A 20,000-nucleotide genomic window follows, 5' to 3' on the forward strand; every position below is an offset into this window, starting at 1 on the left:
GTGTGTGTGTGTGTGTGTGTGTGTGTGTGTGTGTGTGTGTGTGAGCACACAAGCTGAGAGCCCGGGTGCGGCTGCTTTGGGCTGCTGCAAATCCCTGCAGTGAGAAATAGCGCAGTAATGCTGTCATCGCAAGGCCGTCCGTCAGAACAACAACAGTAGAAGAAGGAGAAGGAGGAGAAGAAAAGGGAGGAGGAGTAGAAAAAGGAGAAGGAGAAGAAGGAGGAGAAGAAAGACAAGAGGAGAGGAAACGAGTGGTCTCTCTACTCAGCTGAATCCTTTAAAACACTGAGGTGCTAGGGATGTGGGGGAAAAAATACCAGAGGAATAATAAAATCGCTGCCATTTTTTTCCCATGCTAACAAATGACTAGCGGGTCATAAGAGCGGGTGTGACAGGACGTCAGGCACATCCTGTAAAAACACGCCTTCCTTCCAAGACACTACAGCAAGAATGCTGTAAAAAAAGAAACAGCGTGCCAAACTGCATGATGGGAAACCCAGATGTGGTCCTGAATGGTTAGTGTTCCGCACTGTGCTCTTTTATCATCTGTTACATCATTTGAAAGGATCGGACACACTCTCATGTCCAGCAAAAGCCTGCTCAGCTCACCGAAAGGCTTTGGAATGGTGGTCATATTTATGGGAAGTAAATGAAGAGATCTTCGAGTGAAACATCTGACATGTCACCATGACAGGAACATATATGGGAAATGTGATCTAAGGTGTGGGAAGTATAAAATTAGTCTCATTAAACATGATGGGGTTTCAGTTGGTTTGCCTTCATGCCTATCAAGTCAACTAGTGCCGAAGGTGTTGAAGTCGGTGCAGCATACAGATTCCTAGAGAAGAGGTCCTGGTTTTATTTCTACTAGTAGCCTACACCTGTCACTCCTTCTAATTCACCTTGAATCAGGTAGTACAGTACAGTTACAGGTTACAGTAAGAGCAGTCACAAGTCTGTGAATGAGGAACTTTCACCAGGCTTCCTATTTTTCACTATTATTGTTTTGGTTAGATGCGCCAACATCAAAAGCATCAACACAATCAACACAATACACTTCTCAGATCCAACATATCTAGACTCCATCTTAACCGGAGGTAGGCTATCTTGTAGCACTACCTACAACTGGACTTGGTAATTCAAGAACTTACCACCTGACTAGAACTGACACTTGACTGTATGGAAGTTGCACTTAATGCTGCACCATCTTGTCCTTATCGCACTGTACCTTGATTGTTTCCCTTGTTGGAAGTTGCTTTGGTTAAAAAGCGTCAGCCAAATGTAATTTAATGTAATGTAGAAGGTATCTAAGAAACGTCTGTGACGGGGCCTAAGAGATAGATAAACACGCCTGGCCAACTTCACAACTTCGACACTCTTGCGCTCGCAGCTCCTTCTCCTGGAGACGGACGTGTTAAATTAAACCGCTGCCTGGCAACGCCGCTAATTGCAGTGCTGGCTAGCGTTCCGCTAATGACTTCCCATGCGCTGCCCTTCACGCCACGCGCTGGCACCCGTTGCCACCCCCTCCCCTGGCACTGCACCCAGCTCTAATTGGCGCTAAGCATGAAGGGGTCGCGGGACCTTTTTGATTCACTTCCAGGTCGTTCCAGGAGTTTTCGCTGGAAGAGGTGTGGGGGATGTGCCCCTATCTCTCTCTCTCTCTGCCTCACTGGGGCAGGGGCCAGGGCAATCACCTAGAGCTGCTGTCTCTCATTTAAGGGCACTTTCTCCGTCCGGTCGCATGACAGAGGGGTGAATTGAACTGTGTGTGTGTTTGTGTGTGTGTGTGTGTGTATGTGTGTGTGTGTGTGTGTGTGTGTGTGTGTGTGTGTGTGCGCGTGTGTGAATATGTGTGTGAATTAGTGTGTTTTTGTGCATTATGTCAGAGTCTGGCAGCAATAAATCAGAACATTTTACCTAATCTGATTTTTCTGCATTCCTGCAATGGAATCTTAGAACACATGGCTAGTGAGGCTCGGGAGACAAGGTACTTCCCGTCATAAAAAAGAACAAGGATTAACCATATGAGGACAGACATTTTTAAGGGGTGAGCCAGATAGGTAAAGTGGAAGAAAGAGCCCCATCTGTGCTCCTCACTCTCCACGTGCATTCTGGGATATTAATACCTCCCTGTCCCATTCTAGCCACACGTCCTTAGAGGTAGAGCCCACGGCAATCAAATTACATCCGTTTCTTCCATGCTCCTGAAACAACAACATGTTGATTGGCTGGAATTGTTTATGGCCGTGCCCAAGCCACTATGTTTGTTTCCCATTCACAAAGCCAGGACTGTGTAGAGACATTGAGCGTGTGCATGCACACTAAGATCCCTCAGCTAGAATCACACACTGCACCTTTAATATTGACATGCTCCACTTTAACTTCTGTGGTGCAGAACTGAATAGAGGCGCTAGCCCTCCTCCCTTAATCTCCCCTCTATCTACAGAGCAATTTACCTTCTATATTAAAAATCCCAGTGAAAGCATTCATTTGCAGCGGCATAATGACTCTCTCACCATTACTGCTACCCTGACAAACATAAACACACTCCGACTGATGTGGAGCTCGTGGCTTTATCAAAGCTAGCTGTAATTGCCCATAAGTGAGTAATCTTTACTCTTACAGCGAGGTCCCTGGAGCTAGAACTATTTCTTTTTTTACAAGGCACCCTGTAAATCGGGCAGGCAGCAGTAGAGCTTGAGAGAGGGGGGATGAAGTGTTCGCTGCATGGACAGGCTAGTCCGCGGGGGGAATGCTGTCATGCCACTTTTTTTTTTTTAATCTCTCCGCGGAGCAGCGTCTGTTGTCTGCTCCTGCCGCAGTGAAAGACAGGAATGGCCAGAGAGGGTGTAGGGGGCCAACTGAGGGTGGGTGGGGGGTTGATAGAAGCGGGCGTTTCGCTCACTGATGTAAGAATAAACGCGCTAACACTCCAGGAAGCGCTCCGACTGTGCTCCGACCTCGGCGTCGCCCCGGCAACCGCGGGGCTGTGTTCACAACAACACTGCGCTGACACTCACATGTGAGAGCAACTGGTGGGGTGGGGTGGGCTGGGGGTTCCCGGCAGGAGAGCATGTACTCACACACACTCACACACACACACACACACACACACACACACACACACACACACACACACACAATTACTTGTGGAAGTACACACAAGCATATAAGAACACACACATACACAAATACACATACATACAGTACATATGCTCGCACATGAAAACGTTCTAAAGTGAAAGTAGGCAGAAACAGGACACTGAAATCCTGCCGGCTGCCGACTGTTTTGGATTCACACATCTGCGTGAAACAAATCTGTTTGTTTTAAGTTAGGAGTTCACAACCGATACCATCTCAAAGGCGTCAGGGTCTAGAGGGCACCTGAACACTCAGCAGGTCACTGTGTGAGAAATGAGCAGCAGCAGCAGCCTCGCTGTTGAAGGGGCCCCTACTGTACAGCAACCTCTCCAGCTATGCAGGGGATGTCCATACTGGCCACAGAGGTCGTACCACAGGCCCGGGTCATCACACACATCACAGGCCTCAAAGGTCCCTATTCTGTGAGCACTCTGTCACTTGTGAGAGCTTTTTTTTTACTTTTTAAATCTTTAAAGTCTCTTTTGACTTCAGTCTTAACTTTTAACTTCAGTTGTATTCAGATGTATCTAGCTGAAGTCAGACAGTGATGTCTGAATGATCAGCACTCTCAATAGAGACCAGGATGGCTCTGTTCCCTTCTGAGTTTGACCCCTGCTTTTTTACATAATATCCAAAGTTACTTGTATTTCATCATATGCCTGCACTGTTACAAATGCCTGCGCTGAAACTGGGATCTAGGCTCTTCTGGCTTAAGAGCATTTACAACCCGTTTTGTAGCCTCATTTCCACGAAAGCTTTTAAAGCTGAAACTAACCCCCAAGCCTTAGACCTCTAAACCTGATCAAATTCACTGCGGCTGGCATACTGGTCCTACTGGCAGAAATACATGTGTAAAAAATGACGTTAGTCCGCACACTGAGAACTCCTTTTTAAAAGATTTTAATCACCACATGTGACGTTTCGGGCTGAATACCCTTCTTCTGTCTGAAGAAGGGTATTCAGCCCGAAACGTCACATGTGGTGATTAAAATCTTTTAAAAAGGAGTTCTCAGTGTGCGGACTAACGTCATTTTTTATTTCTGAAGTATTCTGGTCCAGCACCTGTTTGAATCTGGATGTGCGCGTTCTTTTTTGTACTTATTAGAAATACATGTGTACACACAAGAAGTTCTCTTTTTTTTTACTTTTTAAATCTTTAAAGTCTCTTTTGACTTCAGTCTTAACTTTTAACTTCAGTTGTATTCAGATGTATCTAGCTGAAGTCAGACAGTGATGTCTGAATGATCAGCACTCTCAATAGAGACCAGGATGGCTCTGTTCCCTTCTGAGTTTGACCCCTGCTTTTTTACATAATATCCAAAGTTACTTGTATTTCATCATATGCCTGCACTGTTACAAATGCCTGCACTGAAACTGGGATCTAGGCTCTTCTGGCTTAAGAGCATTTACAACCCGTTTTGTAGCCTCATTTCCACGAAAGCTTTTAAAGCTGAAACTAACCCCCAAGCCTTAGACCTCTAAACCTGATCAAATTCACTGCGGCTGGCATACTGGTCCTACTGGCAGAAATACATGTGTAAAAAATGACGTTAGTCCGCACACTGAGAACTCCTTTTTAAAAGATTTTAATCACCACATGTGACGTTTCGGGCTGAATACCCTTCTTCTGAAGAAGGGTATTCAGCCCGAAACGTCACATGTGGTGATTAAAATCTTTTAAAAAGGAGTTCTCAGTGTGCGGACTAACGTCATTTTTTATTTCTGAAGTATTCTGGTCCAGCACCTGTTTGAATCTGGATGTGCGCGTTCTTTTTTGTACTTATTAGAAATACATGTGTACACACAAGAAGTTCTCTGTTCATAATCTTGGACATGGACTTGGGCATCGATGTTGGGAGTTATGTGGTTTGGTACTTGCGTGAGGTTGTTCATTTTGTTGTTGTTTTTATTTGTTACCTTTGCAGATGAAGCATTTGATGTGGAAGTGTCTGTTCTGCACGCGCAGCACCTCTCCCTTGCAGGGCTTCCCGCAGGTCTGGCACGGGATGGACGAGCCCCCACCAGGGCCGCCCGCCGACTTCTGCTGGTCCAGTGGACTGTGCACGGCCTGCTGGTGGAACGCTGAACGGGATGGAGAGACAAGACAGAGAGAAAGAGAGAGAGAGAGAGAGAATGGAGGAGAAAGAAAGAACGAAATATTAGTGTCTGAAATCTCAGGCCAAGCAAGCAGGAGCGATAGAGGGAGGGAAAGAAGGAGAAGCTGTGGTCCAATCATGAGCTCATCGTGAGATTTCATGGATACATTTAATAAACCCAGTGAATTCACATGAACCTCAAACAGACACCCAAGCACACAGATATTGTATATCACATCATAGTATAAAAACACACAAGGGAAGCACATACCAACCTCCCAGAGACACAGTTAATCCCACACACAGTCTCTCTCTCTCTCTCACACACACACACACACACACACACACACACACAGAAGATGGAGGGGCCCCTGTGAGTGTCCTAATTGCGACGGACATCTATTCCAGCAGGTATTTCTCTCAGTCAGACGCTGTTTCAAGTGCAGCCTCACATACACACGAGATAAACATGCCTGTGGCTTGAGGCTGGTGAGGCAAGCTTCAAATAATACCCCGGGGCCTTTAACGATTCAACTGAACTGTCAACTGACACAACTCATTCTCCCTTTTATTCTTCATCTTTTCTTTTCCTTCTCCAGCTCTCCCTTCCTCCCTCTCTTTCTCTCCCTCTCTCTCTCTCTCTCCCTCTGTCTTGCTCTAGCTCCCTGTCTGATACTTCTCTTCTCGAAACAACCCTCTTTTTCCAACTCTCTCTCTCTCTCTCTTTCTCTCTTGCTCTTCATTTTTCACCTCGTTACATCATGAGCTCACATTCTTATTAGCAAATGTCACAGTGCCATAGAGAAGCTCTTTGTGCGTCCTGGGGGAAATGCTCGTTTTGAAAAGGGGTGTGATGGCAGACAGTCACACACACACACACACGCTGCATTTTACCCACTGCATTGAGCTCACCACAAAGGGACATCACTCACTGACAATAGGCTCAGAGTCAATACGGTGGCACTAGACCATGGGCCCCGTTCAAGCCAAAAGCTGTTCTTTTTTTTGTCAGAAACGAGAGGGGCCTGTTGGGGCCGGCAGGGACCTCTTGAAGGTCTTGGGGCGGTTGAGGGCCATCTCTTGCGCTCTCATTCATGCTGTGTGGGGTTTCCATTGTGTGGGTGCCAGCTCCACAGGCTCTTTCAGACGCGAGAAAGAGAGCTCCGGTGAACGTTTTCTTGACTCGGCCTTTATTGGAACGGGAAATTAGATCAAGGGGTTTCCTGGGCGGGTGAGCATCGGCTGTCAGATCAAAGTCACGAGGGGACACCACACTCCGGGCGAGGACAGAGCCCAGTTTTTGGCCTAAGCCACAGATTAAATCCTCACACAATGGGTGACATTCAGGCAGGATTTTTCTATTCCAAATAGCATGCACGTACAGCATGTACAGTCAAAAATACACAATGGTGGACCAGATGCATGTCCGACCACACCTGGCGTCCCTCACACAACCTTCAAAAGCTCCTAACTGCCTTAAATGATGACTAATGTCAACCACTACCCCTTGTTTTATGTCTATCACATTGACAACTAGTCGGTCCACTGAGAACATACAGTCAACCTGGACTAAAGCTCTTTCTTTGTGTTTTCTTAAGTCATGCTCCATTCATCATTCTTCCCTTGAGAGCATTCTTTCAGACGAGGATTTAAGAGTAAAAGTAATTGAGGATTAAGAGTAAACACCACCGGCAGCAGCAGCTGCCTTCAATCTCCAGTATGTACTGCCCTGCCATGATGTCATTTACATGATATCAGATGGAGTGCAGGACAGAGGGAGAGGACACCCCTTGCGGAGCGCTGTAAACCGCTGAAGACGGTCACCATGGAGGGCAGGGGAGTGCTGGAATGTTTATAGATGTTTGTGCTCTTTCTGGGTAGCGGCGCTTTTACAGATGGGCTGCTCTTGGTTCACGCCAGGAGCCGTGTTCTGTGAGTCCAACCAAAACACACACACCTCTGACCCCCAGTTAAGATGGCCAAAACAACCACGCTCTGAACTTCCAGCTTCCTGAAGGCCTCTGATAACTTGATACTCTTCATCTCAACCACTTCCCCCCCCCCCCCATTTATTTTTCCCCTTTCTTCTCTTCTCTGTGTTTGTTTTCTCTGGATCCAACACGTGTTGTTCAAATAAACCCTCGGTCAAAAATGTGCTTTTCCTTTTTCAACATTCCTACTGACCAGACCGCATTTATTTAGATGACTATCAATGAGTTGCAATCTGGGAGTGTTTCAACTGCCATGCTAACTTCAATCAAAAAATACTGCTATGAAAAGGTGCACAAAGGATGTTTGTTTGTTATTGTGTTCCTACACCTATCTTGTGCTGTGGCTACTAGCCACAAACTGGCCGGCAACAGGACCAGTAAAGACAGGAATTCAGCGAAGAGGAGATTGTGGAGAACTCGTAAAATAGCAGGTGGGTGTGTGTGTGTAGGGTGTGTGTGGGGTGTGTGTGTGTGTGTGTGTGTGTGTGTGTGTGCAGAATGGGGGTTGTTCTAGGAACATCTTGGCTTTATTTAAACTATCACGCACGACCCGAGGCTTCCTGAAGGAGGTGCATCTGAGGAAGGCGGCATGTCAGGAGGTCGTCCCTCTGGCCAAGACCAGCATGCACTGCTGCTGCCGTGCGTGCACCTGTCCAGGATCCTGTGTCACCCGTGCAAACATGAATGAATTACTGTTGAGAGAAACAGTGGAGGGGAGAGGGCAAGGTAGCACAAAGCAGCTTGACTGCCTTCTCACAAATCTAACTGCATTCATTTAGACCTCGGGGCTCTCTCTATTGCATTCTCCACAAGTTGATAACATTTACAGTGGACACAGAGGAAAAATCAAATTGATAGACAAGATCTTCCCTTTACGAACATGACAATGACTCTTTTCTCTTCCAACTACCTCAACTCACACCCTCAAATCTCTGCTTAACAGAAAGCTTGGCGACTGGTGAAAACTGAGCTGACACTCTGACCTTGAGAGCGCCCCAGCAAGGCCATAAAGAGGCACTCCACTGGGGACCCTCAAAGTACTGCACACAGAGAGCTGAACGCTGAACGTTTTTTAATGGCTCCATGTGCTCCTGACATCTCCAAAGTGATTAGGCCCACGGAGTGAAGTTTCCAGTGAGGTCCTCTTGCAGAGGCACGGAGCGCTAACTAACCACACGGTGCAACAACAGTAGCAAAAGAGGACACACTCCCTGACTTGCCCCCAAGCAAAGGATGTGGAATGTCATGTCAGTGCTTCCATTTAGTAATTTATGACTCCTCTTGTTCTCTTGCTGTATCTCTCTAACTCACACACTAGGCACATATCTTGTGGCGGGTACAATTAATGTACACTCACACACACAACATCATCTGGTAAAATCCAACAACACACAACACAAAATGTCTCAGTACGTCAGGGTCTGAGTGCCAAAGCCTATTTGGTATCCGAATCTATAGATAACTCAATAGACACAAAAACATGTCTCTCTCTCTATCTATCTATCTCTCTCTCTCTCTCTCTCTCTCAGTCAGTGAAGCTGATACCCAGCCAGCCCTGATATCCAGCATTGGGACGGACGCCTGACAGTGGCTCCTCAGGCTCATATCTCCCAGCCTGCCTAGTGACTACCATGGGCCCCAGCCCTGGAGCCCTGTCTGGCACAGATGTCTCCCCTATCAATCACCCCCCCCCCCCCCCCCCCCTCCCCCGCCTCCATTCCTCTGATACCTGGAGTAAACCCTCACAAGCACGTCCATGAAAGGTCGCCATAAAGGAACCATCTGACGTATGCAGCCCATGGGAGCAATGGCAGAGATCTGAAATGTCCAAAGCAGGAGCACATTCTGCACACTTGGTCACAGTTACATACATGGACACACACACACACACACACACACACACACACACACACACACACACACACACACACAAACACACACACAAACACACACACGTAAACATGCACACACACACACAAAAACACACACACGTAAACATGCACAAAATCAAGGGAGAGAAAAGGCTCCTTTACACACAGAAAAAATAAAAAAAGGTACTTAAGGTGCCAGTGGGTCTGTCTACCTAATATAATATAAGCCAATGACACTGTGTGATCACACATAGCTCAAAGAACTGCATGGAACTCAGACACATAATATATTTGCATACACAAACGCACATGTGCACACACACACACGCACACACACACGCACACACTTTTTGCATTAGGTATGCAGAAGTCGGTGTATTAGGGAGGTGGCCATGTCGGAGTGGCACTGCTGTCTATAAATAGCTCCCTCTGTGAGTCCGTGGGGATTCCATCATGCTCTGCAACATTCCAGCCACAGCCATCCACCTGCCTTACTCCTCTCTCCGTGACCAAAGCACTCGGGTTACCCCGGTTACCGCCCCCGGTGGCTCCTGAATGGTGGCTGGGCAAAACCCAGGCCCGCCTCGCTAGTGTCCTCCTCCTCGGCCCGGTCGACTCCACCACCTTATGTAACACCAGCCAGTCCACATGGCTGAGAGCATGAGGGCAAATAAATGGTCCCATATAAAATTGGCTTTCCCTTTGATGGTAAAACATTACATACTCATGTGACCTGCCACCTGCAATAAAGATACAGAATATGAGGTTCTGAATGATATAATTGAATTCCTTGTCGTCCAGAAAGGGGTGTGTCTTTGCAGACTACTACCCACAGATGTAAAAATAGCTTCAAAAGTACAAGTATATATTGATATGGATACTACTTTGGCACAGAGAAGTGAAACACTTATTGGATATTGGAGCCACCAGTATCTTTGAGATAGCAGTGATTATCAGTAAAGGCCAACGCCCACTGGTGACATCTGACGCGTGTCAACTGATGCCAAAGTGTAGAACTCCACTACTTTTAACAGAGCAAAGCCCACAGGTAGCGTCTGACACGCAAATTTAGAAAATTGTTCCATCTCTTGAGTGTCAAATCCATAGACACAAATGTCATTGCCAGTGGGCGTTGGCTGTATAAATCAGTGCTTGACCAAAAAGATGTTGATGAGTTTTAATGCTCTGACCTATCAGTTGATAACATATACCAGAAATGTTAAAGGAAGTGAAATGTTTACAGACACATCTTGTTTCACAGATGATTGAAAGTTTTTTTTCCCACATAAAGTTTCTCCCCCTACCTCTAGTTCTCCAGTTTCACGGGTGGTATTATGTTCCCAGATCCATTTTCAGACCGAGTCTAAGCCTGACTTCTGACCTCCCGTAGCCCTTTATGACCCTGCAGAAGGCACGTGGAGAGAGGACTTGACCTTGCAGGAGAATGACGACGTAAGTCAGACCCGCAACAGATCGGGCCTTATAGAAATACAGTATGCACCCTGGGGGACTGAGAGACAGAGTGAGCGGGTTCATCAACGGGAAATGAAGGGAGACATGCTGTCTCAAAGCCTCTTACATCCACCAGTATCAAAAAGCTTGGCTTGTCTAATCACTGGCCTGTTTCAATCCATCAGACACTAGCATCTGCCAGAGGAAAAAAAAAAAGAAAGAAAGATGAAATTCATAAATTCACTCGTCACCATGGAGATCGCACAGGGCCACCTTGTCAAGAGGGGAATGTCAGAACTGTCTGTTCTAAAGGTTCCGCATGCCCAAACCCAGCTGCCGTTTAAGGGAAAAATGTTGACTCTTTTTTCCGTGATGTTCCCGACAAGGGGAGGAAAAAATAGGGGGTTTGTTGTCACAGAGCGGATTCCCCGCACTCCGAGCGTGTTTGATGGCCTGCTAAGTGGCTGTTGATGCTTTGCCGTCGGCGTCAAGCACAAGCAAACACGCCACAAAAACGTAATGGGGTTTATTAGTCCTGCTGGACAAGTGTCTGAAAACACGTGAGGCAGAGAGTGTGGTGGGGGGCGTTCACACAAGGGAGGGTGGAGGGACTTGGTGTTACAGAGACAGAGAAAAAAGGCTTAAGCATTTACTGATTATAGATCAAAGTTCCAAACAGATGCCTCACCAACACCCCAAACAGAAGAGGATGATGGATAGGGTGAAAGTGAGTTCAAGAGTTCACCATCACACTCAACACGATCCTCTCCAACCACACGGAGAAACGAGCACGAATTAAAGGGAAACAGAATGACACTGCGAAACAAAATGACACTGCGAAACATGGAAGCAGCACGACTTGTCCATTCTAACAAGGCCCACACAAAATAGCAAAGCCATTCCGGCTGAGCAGGAGGCTCTGGCGTGGAATAAGCTTGAGACGGGGTGAGGTCTGGTGCACTCACTCAGACGTCCAGTGACTGAAGCTAATGCACAGAGAGGTGGGGAGCAGGAAAGGGGCAGAGGAAACTTGCCGACTGGGAGTCGATGACGCAGCAGCACATAAATAATCAAACACACAAACAAATAACTACGTAACCATAGGAATGAATAAATAAAAAGACAGCCAAGGAGGCCAAGGATCAGAACTTAAGTGTTATATGTCTGGGTGTGTACTTTGCTTGTAAGTGTTTGTGTAAGTGCAAGCGAGGGAGAAGTGCCTATTGTGAATTGATCATCTGAACAATATGATATTAGTGTGTGATTGACTGTTAAGTGCATTTGCAAACTACTATTAATTACATTTGTGAACCTTGCCAGTCTTGTTCTGTGTTCTATGTTCTGTTTTCAGTGTGTTTACGTAACTGTGGAGATGGAGATGCTGGGTGCTGGGTATAGGTATACATAAGTGATGGATATTGCATTGGCTATGAGTGTAAAAATATATTGTGTTGCATGACTTCAAGTGCACTGCATTGGCAAGTATACTTGTACCGAATGCATTGTTGCATAGGTGTGTGGTCCACCTCCCTCGTATGACCAGCTAAGTTTGTTTATCCGTTCGCCTGCCAGCGTGAGGGGTGTCTTTCTCAGTGCCCGCTGGGATCTGTCCAAATATTACATCATACCCAGGATGCACTGCCATTGGGGTAGGCAGGGAGCCGGAAGATTAGGGGGTTGTGGGGGTGGGGTGGGGGGGGGGGTATGTGTGGGTGTGGTGCGGGGTATGAGGTGTACTCACTCAATCATTTCTCCAAGCATGGAACAGTACAATCACTGCCCAAGTAATGGAACAGCATGAATACCATGCAGAAGGTAAATGAATCGTATCCCTGAACGGCGCATACACCTGCTGGCACACACAAGTGCACATAACCACACGTCTGTCGCACATGCTATTCCTCACGTCCCATCTTATTTTAGTGCACATGGGCACCCTTTACCAAGACTCCTTGAGGTCCCACACACAATATGAGACCCAGCGAAGATAACGGCTTTGAAGTACGATCAACCAACAAGAGAGGAACATGCTAAATATCACACTCATAACACTAATTATCACTGACAAAATCATACACCCAGCAGTCCCTAGCTTCACAGGCAGCACACACAAACACACACACACACACACACACACACACACACACACACACACACACACACACACACACACACAGAGAGATGATAGGCTAGTGTCCAAAGTGTCCATATTGCATAGACCTCATGGCGTGCTGCGGCATGTCACACTGCCCCTGTGTGTTATTACATTATTATGGTTCTGGGTGGGGTGTCTTTGTTATTGTTCTAATAGAGGGCATCCAACTATTTTCCAGTGAAAATAAAGTGTTAGGCCTATGCCTTTATTTAAAAGCATTTTAAGGCATTTCAATTTGGACATAACCACAACCAGACCATTCTACAGCCTGAATGCTTCATTCTCAATGATTTATATGCATTTTCAGAAAATATCACAGAAGATATTTCATCAGTCATTTTATCAATGTAGTACAACCTACAAAGGAACAGAGCATTTGATGTTTACTTTATGATTATCTTTTCTATAAATACGCAAATACAGGTGCATAGACGGCACACATTTCAATTCTAATTTGAGGTCAAGCACAGCAATGCCAACCCATCTCACTGCTTAAACAAAACCATACTTAAAACAGGTTACCTTTTTCCTCCGGCATCTCTCTTCTATTAGCGTCAAGTTCCTGTCAACTGTGTATATGTCCGATAATGCAAAATAAGTAAGAGTTCAGGGCTGTAATATCCAACGCCCGTTGCAGAACATACTCCAGTGAGCTGTCGCTTCGGTATCTCTGCGCGTGTGTGAGAGAGGTTGAGGTGACGGTGTGTGAGAAAGAAGCAACAGACGCTGTCTCTGTCACTGCGATACCACAGGAATGAGAGGAGGGGAGAGAGGAGAGAGGAGTCATATGATTCCCCAAGGCCACCCGTGAGTGACTGAATTACAGTCAAGCTATTGCCGCAATCTGAATATTATAAATAGAACCTTCTAGAGCGAGGAGGGGAGAGAAAAAAGACACAAACAGAACGACACTGCCTCGCTGACATGTCTGACGGGGCGTCTGCCGCGAGGTGCGCGCTCGTGCGCATTCTGATGGGATTTTTTTTTTAGACGCAACTCTCTCGTTCTATCTCTCTTGCACTATCTGTCTCTGTGCCTATATAGGAAGGGGCGCCGTGATAAGGCCAAATTCCACTTGAGTGGGCATTGTACTTTCGGAATTCCACACATGGGTTCCGTTCTTTATATAACAAATGCCGTATGTTCGCCTCTGCCTCTCCACAGCAGAAACGCATCCTCATGATGTGAGCCATATGGGCAGGAGAGAGAAGGAAATGCAAAGTTAATGTTTCTCTAATGCTTCTTGGTAGGAGCTGAAGAGCACTTGTCTGCCTCTCATTTCTCCGCGGAAATAAACTAAATTATTAATGGGCCTGCAGCAAAGTGAAGACGCAGCCTTCAAAGTCAGTGAATGAGGAGAGAGTATACATCAGAGAGTGGTGGTGGTGGTGGTAGATCACAGGGCAGTAATGTAAGTTGAGAACAGTGGTATTTCCAGAGTGTTTAATTGGGGTGATTCAACTGAGTCACATACATAAGGAGGCATTTGGGAGGGATTCTTATCTCCATAACCCACCTAAACCTGAAACCCACTCCCATTGGATATAACCCCTTAAAAGTAATGGTATAGGCTAAAAAAAGAGCAGAGGACAAGGGAAAGAGAAAAGATGATGCAGTAAGGAGTATGGTCAGTGCATCAGTGTATGGTCAGTGCATAAATATTACCGATTTTAAAAGGGTAGAAAGAAGCCTTGTTAATTTGTCCTGTGGTTACTTCTGTAGGACAGAGTAGTGTGTGAATAATGTGTGTGTATAAGGAATGACAGGATGACAAAGACAAAGAGAGTTCAACTAGGAATGCTTCTAATAGCTTGAAATTTCTCATCACCGCTCCACTTGGCTGCGTCAGGCAGATGAAGGGGATGTAATGAAGTTTCTGGAATATGAATGATGATGATATGACAGAGGCGGCAGGTACCTATGAACCTCACATCACTTCACACCACTGCTCCAGCTCATTAAAACACCACCGAGGTCTGCAGAAGGTCAGCACTTTCTGTTCCTCAGTCAGGGCCAATGCCAAGAAATATCACTGATGCCTGTTGTTTTTGCAAACCTTCCACTCGCTCTCTTTATATCTGTCATTCTCACCTGCTGTTATTTTCTCACTCAGTGTCCTTCTCTCGCAATGGAGATGAATTCAGACCATTGCAGGTTTATTCCCAAGCCAAAGCTAGCTGTGGAGCGGTACAGTCACAGATAGGTGAACTAAGACAATGCAAACAATGTGCAACATCAAGTGACCATCCTCAGATTAGCCTGACCACTGAATTAAATGCTCTTTCACTGAGTTATGAGCACTCTACATTGTCAAATGCAGAGATAAACTTGTTATTTAGTCTGAACTGAAGCACAACAAAGAGGTATGTCTAAATCCTTGGTGAGTCACCATGGTAAGTCAATCATCTCTCAAGATTGACTCATCAATAATAACTATGGTCTGGTGATCTGACATTGCATTGAGATATTGTCTCAGGCAAAATACATGAGATACACTAACAGTGTGGACTGAATGAAATGGAGGAGTGTCAGGACAGGACTGGTGGGAGTGGGTCAGTCTAGAGACAAATGACCAGCTAGCTCAGAGTGATGTACTTAACAGGTGCACGTCAACCTTTCCTAGTGTCACCAGTGTAGGGACAAACAGGAAACAGGAAACACTCAGATACGGAGCCTCTGGGGAGCAGAACATCTATGGTGTTGTTCGCAGATGTTGTCACTTGTCACAGTGTCTCTAAGTGGTACCTTTTATCCTATCCTAATTATTGCAATGAAATCTATCTCCCCTGAATAGCCAATCTGAACTGCAGTGTGAGGTTTCGTTATTTCAGTCGATTGTGTTAAGTAGGAGAGAGAACATACTCAGACTCCTACCTAATGTTTGGCTCATGATGGTGATGACGGTAGTGTAGGAGTGATAAGCCTTTGTGGTCAGGCATGTGAGGCAGACACCTAACACCTGTCCGACAGCCTTTGGCCATAATAACAGCAAGGGGCCTTCCCTCTGGTTTATATCTATACCTTTGCTCCAAAGTCGAGTCCAGGAGACATCACTTAAACAGAAGGTGAACATATGCTGTTCTTTACTTCTGTGCATTCCATTCCAAGGGACCTGAATGCACACTGTAAGCCTATATTCTTCAAAGCTATGGTGGATGAAATATCAGTCTTCTCATAAAGTGAATGACCTAAAGTAAAACTCTTTTCAAGTAAAATATTATGAGGAGTTGTTAGGGAATGATCATAACTAAACATTTTTAAATGCATTCCTCTGAAATCTAAAGTAATTGAGCTGGACGAAAGGCAATATTTCTGAATGAGGCTTGATGGAAATGAGGGCCATGGGCCTTTGCAGCAACTCAGCACTGTTGCAAAGGCCATTTTCTTTGCTCTGTGCTTGTCTGTGAAGAAAAGACCTTGTGTGGGCTGCCCAGGAAAAAAAGGACCACTGTTGTCTCAAAGAAACATTGTTCATTGAGAGTGCGTTTTCCTCTGTGTGTGTGTGTGTGTGTTTGTGCACATGGGTATGCAACAGTGCGAGAGCAAGCCCACGCCGGGCCATCTGAGAGAGCGCAAGGCACGCAAATCGCAGAGTGTTTACTTTTTAAATGATAGCCGAGTTCTCTGAGTGTTCTACAATTCTATTTTAACAACAGTTCTCTTTTCCTAACCCAGTTATCTCATATTTATGTCAGGACTTAAATGCCCGTGGGTGTCCTGCTGAATGAACATATTGAGTGGTTGTATTTGTCCTGTTTTGTATTCAGACTTCTGGGCTCAGTGAAGCGCCATTAATCTTTGGAGGGTCAGTATTGACTCACGGTGTGGGATGCAAAGAAGAGGGGGTGTGATAAACATGTCAATAGCCAATCAAGTGCCCTAATCGCTATATCTGTGTTTAAGAAGGGATATTTTATTATATAATATGCTGCATAAAATCATTCTTATGTGCATATTTTGTTATTGTAAACTATAAGGTCAAATGCGATTAGATGTAACTAAATGTCTGAGTATGAAGTGTTATGTAAACACCAGGATCCCTAAGTGGGTGGACTTCACTGGGAGACTACTTCTTGTGTTCTTTGGAGGTGGTTCCGATGAGGTAATTTACCAAGTCCTTTGGGGTGAAATGTTCTCCACCCTGATATCAGGACACTCATTATGTTTTTCTATGGAGGGGTCACCTGAGGTCCACTGCACCTCAGCTCTATGTCCTGTTGCATAACGGTGGAAGAGGACGTGAATGGCGGGCGGGCGCAAAGCTACGGTGATGTTGGAGGGTTTCCACTCAATGTTACAGATGTTCTCTAAAACAATGGCCTCTACTAAAACACATCCCCAAATTACCTCATTAGGCCCACATCCCATAATTACATCCCCTGTACACCCAGTTTATTTACACTAAAGCTAGATTTGGAATTTAACTTATCATTTTTCCTCTCTGGAGACGATAGAGATGTCAGTTGAAGTCACAGTTAATGACAAGTTAATGATCCTTCTGTAATGAGAGTTTAATGTCGAGGTTATTTGTTTTGCAGCTTAGTCAAACATTTGAGTGTGTAATGACCTAGAGTTTACTTATCAAGCACGCATGCATTTGAGATCACAGTTCCAGCCTACAGTGATGAACCATAGTTAGGGCCTTCAAAATGATCCACCTCACCTCATCTCCCTACTGACACTGGTTAGGCAATGTCTCTATCAGCCTGCTTGCAAAGATGATCAAAGCAGCGCCGTACACATAACAGGCAAGCAAATTAGCAGGCCTATCAAATACCTCAGCTCACACACTAACATCACACACTGAAGCCAGACATTAAACAAAACAAAAAAACCACTGGCACGTCACTATCACAAGGGGACAGAAATGGGATATATACAGGACATATGGACAAAACCTTCTGTGCTGCCCAGGTTTCGGCCAGCAAGGTTTTTTCAGTGAAAAAACCGCCATAGTCTTTCTACCGATTATGTTTTTAGGCACCGACACAACTAAAGCAAATCAGCAAATCAGCAAATCACACAAAAAGACCAATCCTTCTCTGAGCTGGGCAAGCAAAAACAGGCTGCCATTGTTGTGTGTGTGCGTTTGTGTGACTCAACAGGGTCCATTTTTAAGCTCCAACAAGGCCCTAACAGATCTGCATTGCAAATATGTAACACACACACACACACACACACACACACACACACACACACACACACACACACACACACACACACACACACACACACACACACACACACACACACAGCACACCAACACTCAGAAACACACATACTCATTCATTAATGCTACATGTAATACATTGTGCAGTGTCAATGTGTGTTTTCACAGTGGGTGTCCTATACAGATCTGGCCTCTATACGACACACAGAACCGCTGTTGACAAACGGAGCCTTCTGTCAGATAAATGTGTTTTTTGACACCACATAATTGGATCTCTTTGGAGGAATGTCCCTTGGTGAAATAGCCCTCGGCCGCCTCACTGTCTGAATAAAATGTGGCAGTAGACTGAGAGGAATATTTGGAACATGTCCATCATCATATTCCATTTACTGATCATTCCCCTTTCAAAATATGAAGCTGAGAGACACTGAGCCTCTGTTTCTGCCAAGCATTTTGCTTGCATAGCTTCTTGTTCGTCTATCCGACTGGCTGACTGTCTGTTTGGAAGTCTGTCTGTCTGTCTGTCTTCTTCCCTGCACAACATAACCGTCCCACCCAAGCCTTTCTCAGCTCCTTCAGCCACCTTAAAGGGAAGATTTGCAGACTCTGCAGTATGGAGGTTTACAGCACAATTTGTCATCTCTGCATGAGGGGCTGCACTACTGCTAATAACTTTAGAGGGAAATAAGATGGTGAACATGATTCATATCTATAGAACAAGCGAACGCACAATCAGTATTTTCTTCAACAACAGTGATTCCATCTATTGTCAGGGAGTGACCTTGGGGAAAAGACGTGATAAAAGTTGTAAAATAAACTAATTTCTTTTTTTTTTAAATAATACAAATAAATATGAATTAGTGTGTTTCTTCATGATATGCTTTATTAAAATATGACACTGCAGTATCTGTATTTTACATCTGGGAAAATATACTCTCTCCTTTTTTCAAATCAGCTTTAGTCATCTAATTTAGCACACTGCAGATCAAATACTATTCTTAGATTGTCAGATGTGAAGATTGAAAACGGATTGCCTGGGGGACACAAAATCTTGAACCAAACATGATTCCTTCCCCAGCAGAGTCCCTCTCACCTTCACTAAAGGAAGCTCCCTCGGTGGCAATAAGAGGATCTGATGGTCAGAGAGACTGGAGACAGGAGGTCCATGCAGAGGCAGCCTGAGGCACCAGCTGCAGATGGAGGGGCCTGAGGACCGGCAGCCATTACCACCGCAATCCAGGGGGGTCAAGAGGATGAACTGTGTGCCCCAAGGGACTCTGGGATATGAAGTCTTTTTTGGATTTGGGGATAATGAGGGAGTGGATCTGAGGTCTGTGGCTGGACACATTCATACACAAAGTCACAGACACACACATAGAAAGACAGACCCCCCCACACACACACACACACACGCCAAGAGCCTCTTATGTCAAGCTGCTTAGCTTTTGGGTGCATAAGAGGCTAGTGAAATAGGCCTGTTGGATATGAAACTCAAAATGATTTACACTCATAACTGAGATCTAGCACATTCCCACACGTGCAAGCACATGACATGTGCACCACTTATGCTTGCCTGAACACACACACACAAACAAACACACACACACACACACACATTAAGTTGCATGCATCATAAAATGTGAATTATTCTTCCAATAATCATATCCTACAATAAGCATATAAGAAAACAGAAGGAAACCAAAAAGGTGTGATCTGAGTGAGTGATGGGCCCAGGTGTGCCTGTAAACAACTGCATTGCCCTTTTCCATTTCCTAGATTGCCTTTGAGGACAGAGCAAACTATGGGGCGGTGGTGAGTAGTGACTCAGCTCTGGACATGCGGAACGAGTGCGCACAAATCAGCATGCCTGCGTTTGGGTCAAAAAGAATTCGCCATCTCTGACTAGACGGTGCCTCAAACACAAAGATGCAAACAACAGACAAACAGACAAACAACAGCAGGCCCAGGGTCAGACCCAGACGCCTGTTGCCGCCGGTCAGAGTAAGCTGGACAGAGACTCGTAAGTACCCCTCTGGAGAAGCCCTTGGTGCTCCTGCACATCAACTGGAAGAAGGTTCCAGAAATATCAAGGTCACAGGCTGTATTGCCTGGCAACGTGAG

At 45.5% G+C, this 20,000-nt stretch overlaps 1 protein-coding gene across 5 annotated transcripts in view; it reads right to left on the bottom strand.

The window, feature by feature from the left end:
• Nucleotides 1–20,000, bottom strand: part of ablim2 (actin binding LIM protein family, member 2) — a 78,752-nt gene that overhangs the window by 50,616 nt on the left and 8,136 nt on the right. Inside the window, exons 1-2 of one of the 5 annotated variants that reach the window (XM_076289216.1) lie at nucleotides 13,232–13,551; nucleotides 5,062–5,226 (exon numbers count right to left, since the gene is read on the bottom strand). In XM_076289216.1, coding sequence (XP_076145331.1) covers nucleotides 5,062–5,226; nucleotides 13,232–13,247 — 181 coding nt within the window. In that variant the 5' untranslated portion in view covers nucleotides 13,248–13,551. Of the gene's footprint in view, nucleotides 1–5,061; nucleotides 5,227–13,231; nucleotides 13,552–20,000 lie in introns of those variants that run through there. The other 4 variants (XM_076289212.1, XM_076289213.1, XM_076289215.1 and 1 more) reach the window with 4 other exon arrangements.

Source organism: Alosa pseudoharengus, unplaced genomic scaffold (genome assembly GCF_046254945.1).
Source record: "Alosa pseudoharengus isolate Yale_2024_CS ecotype anadromous, Long Island Sound unplaced genomic scaffold, YU_APseudo_1.1 YU_APseudo_1.1_scf_17, whole genome shotgun sequence".
Taxonomy (NCBI): Eukaryota; Metazoa; Chordata; class Actinopteri; order Clupeiformes; family Clupeidae; genus Alosa; species Alosa pseudoharengus.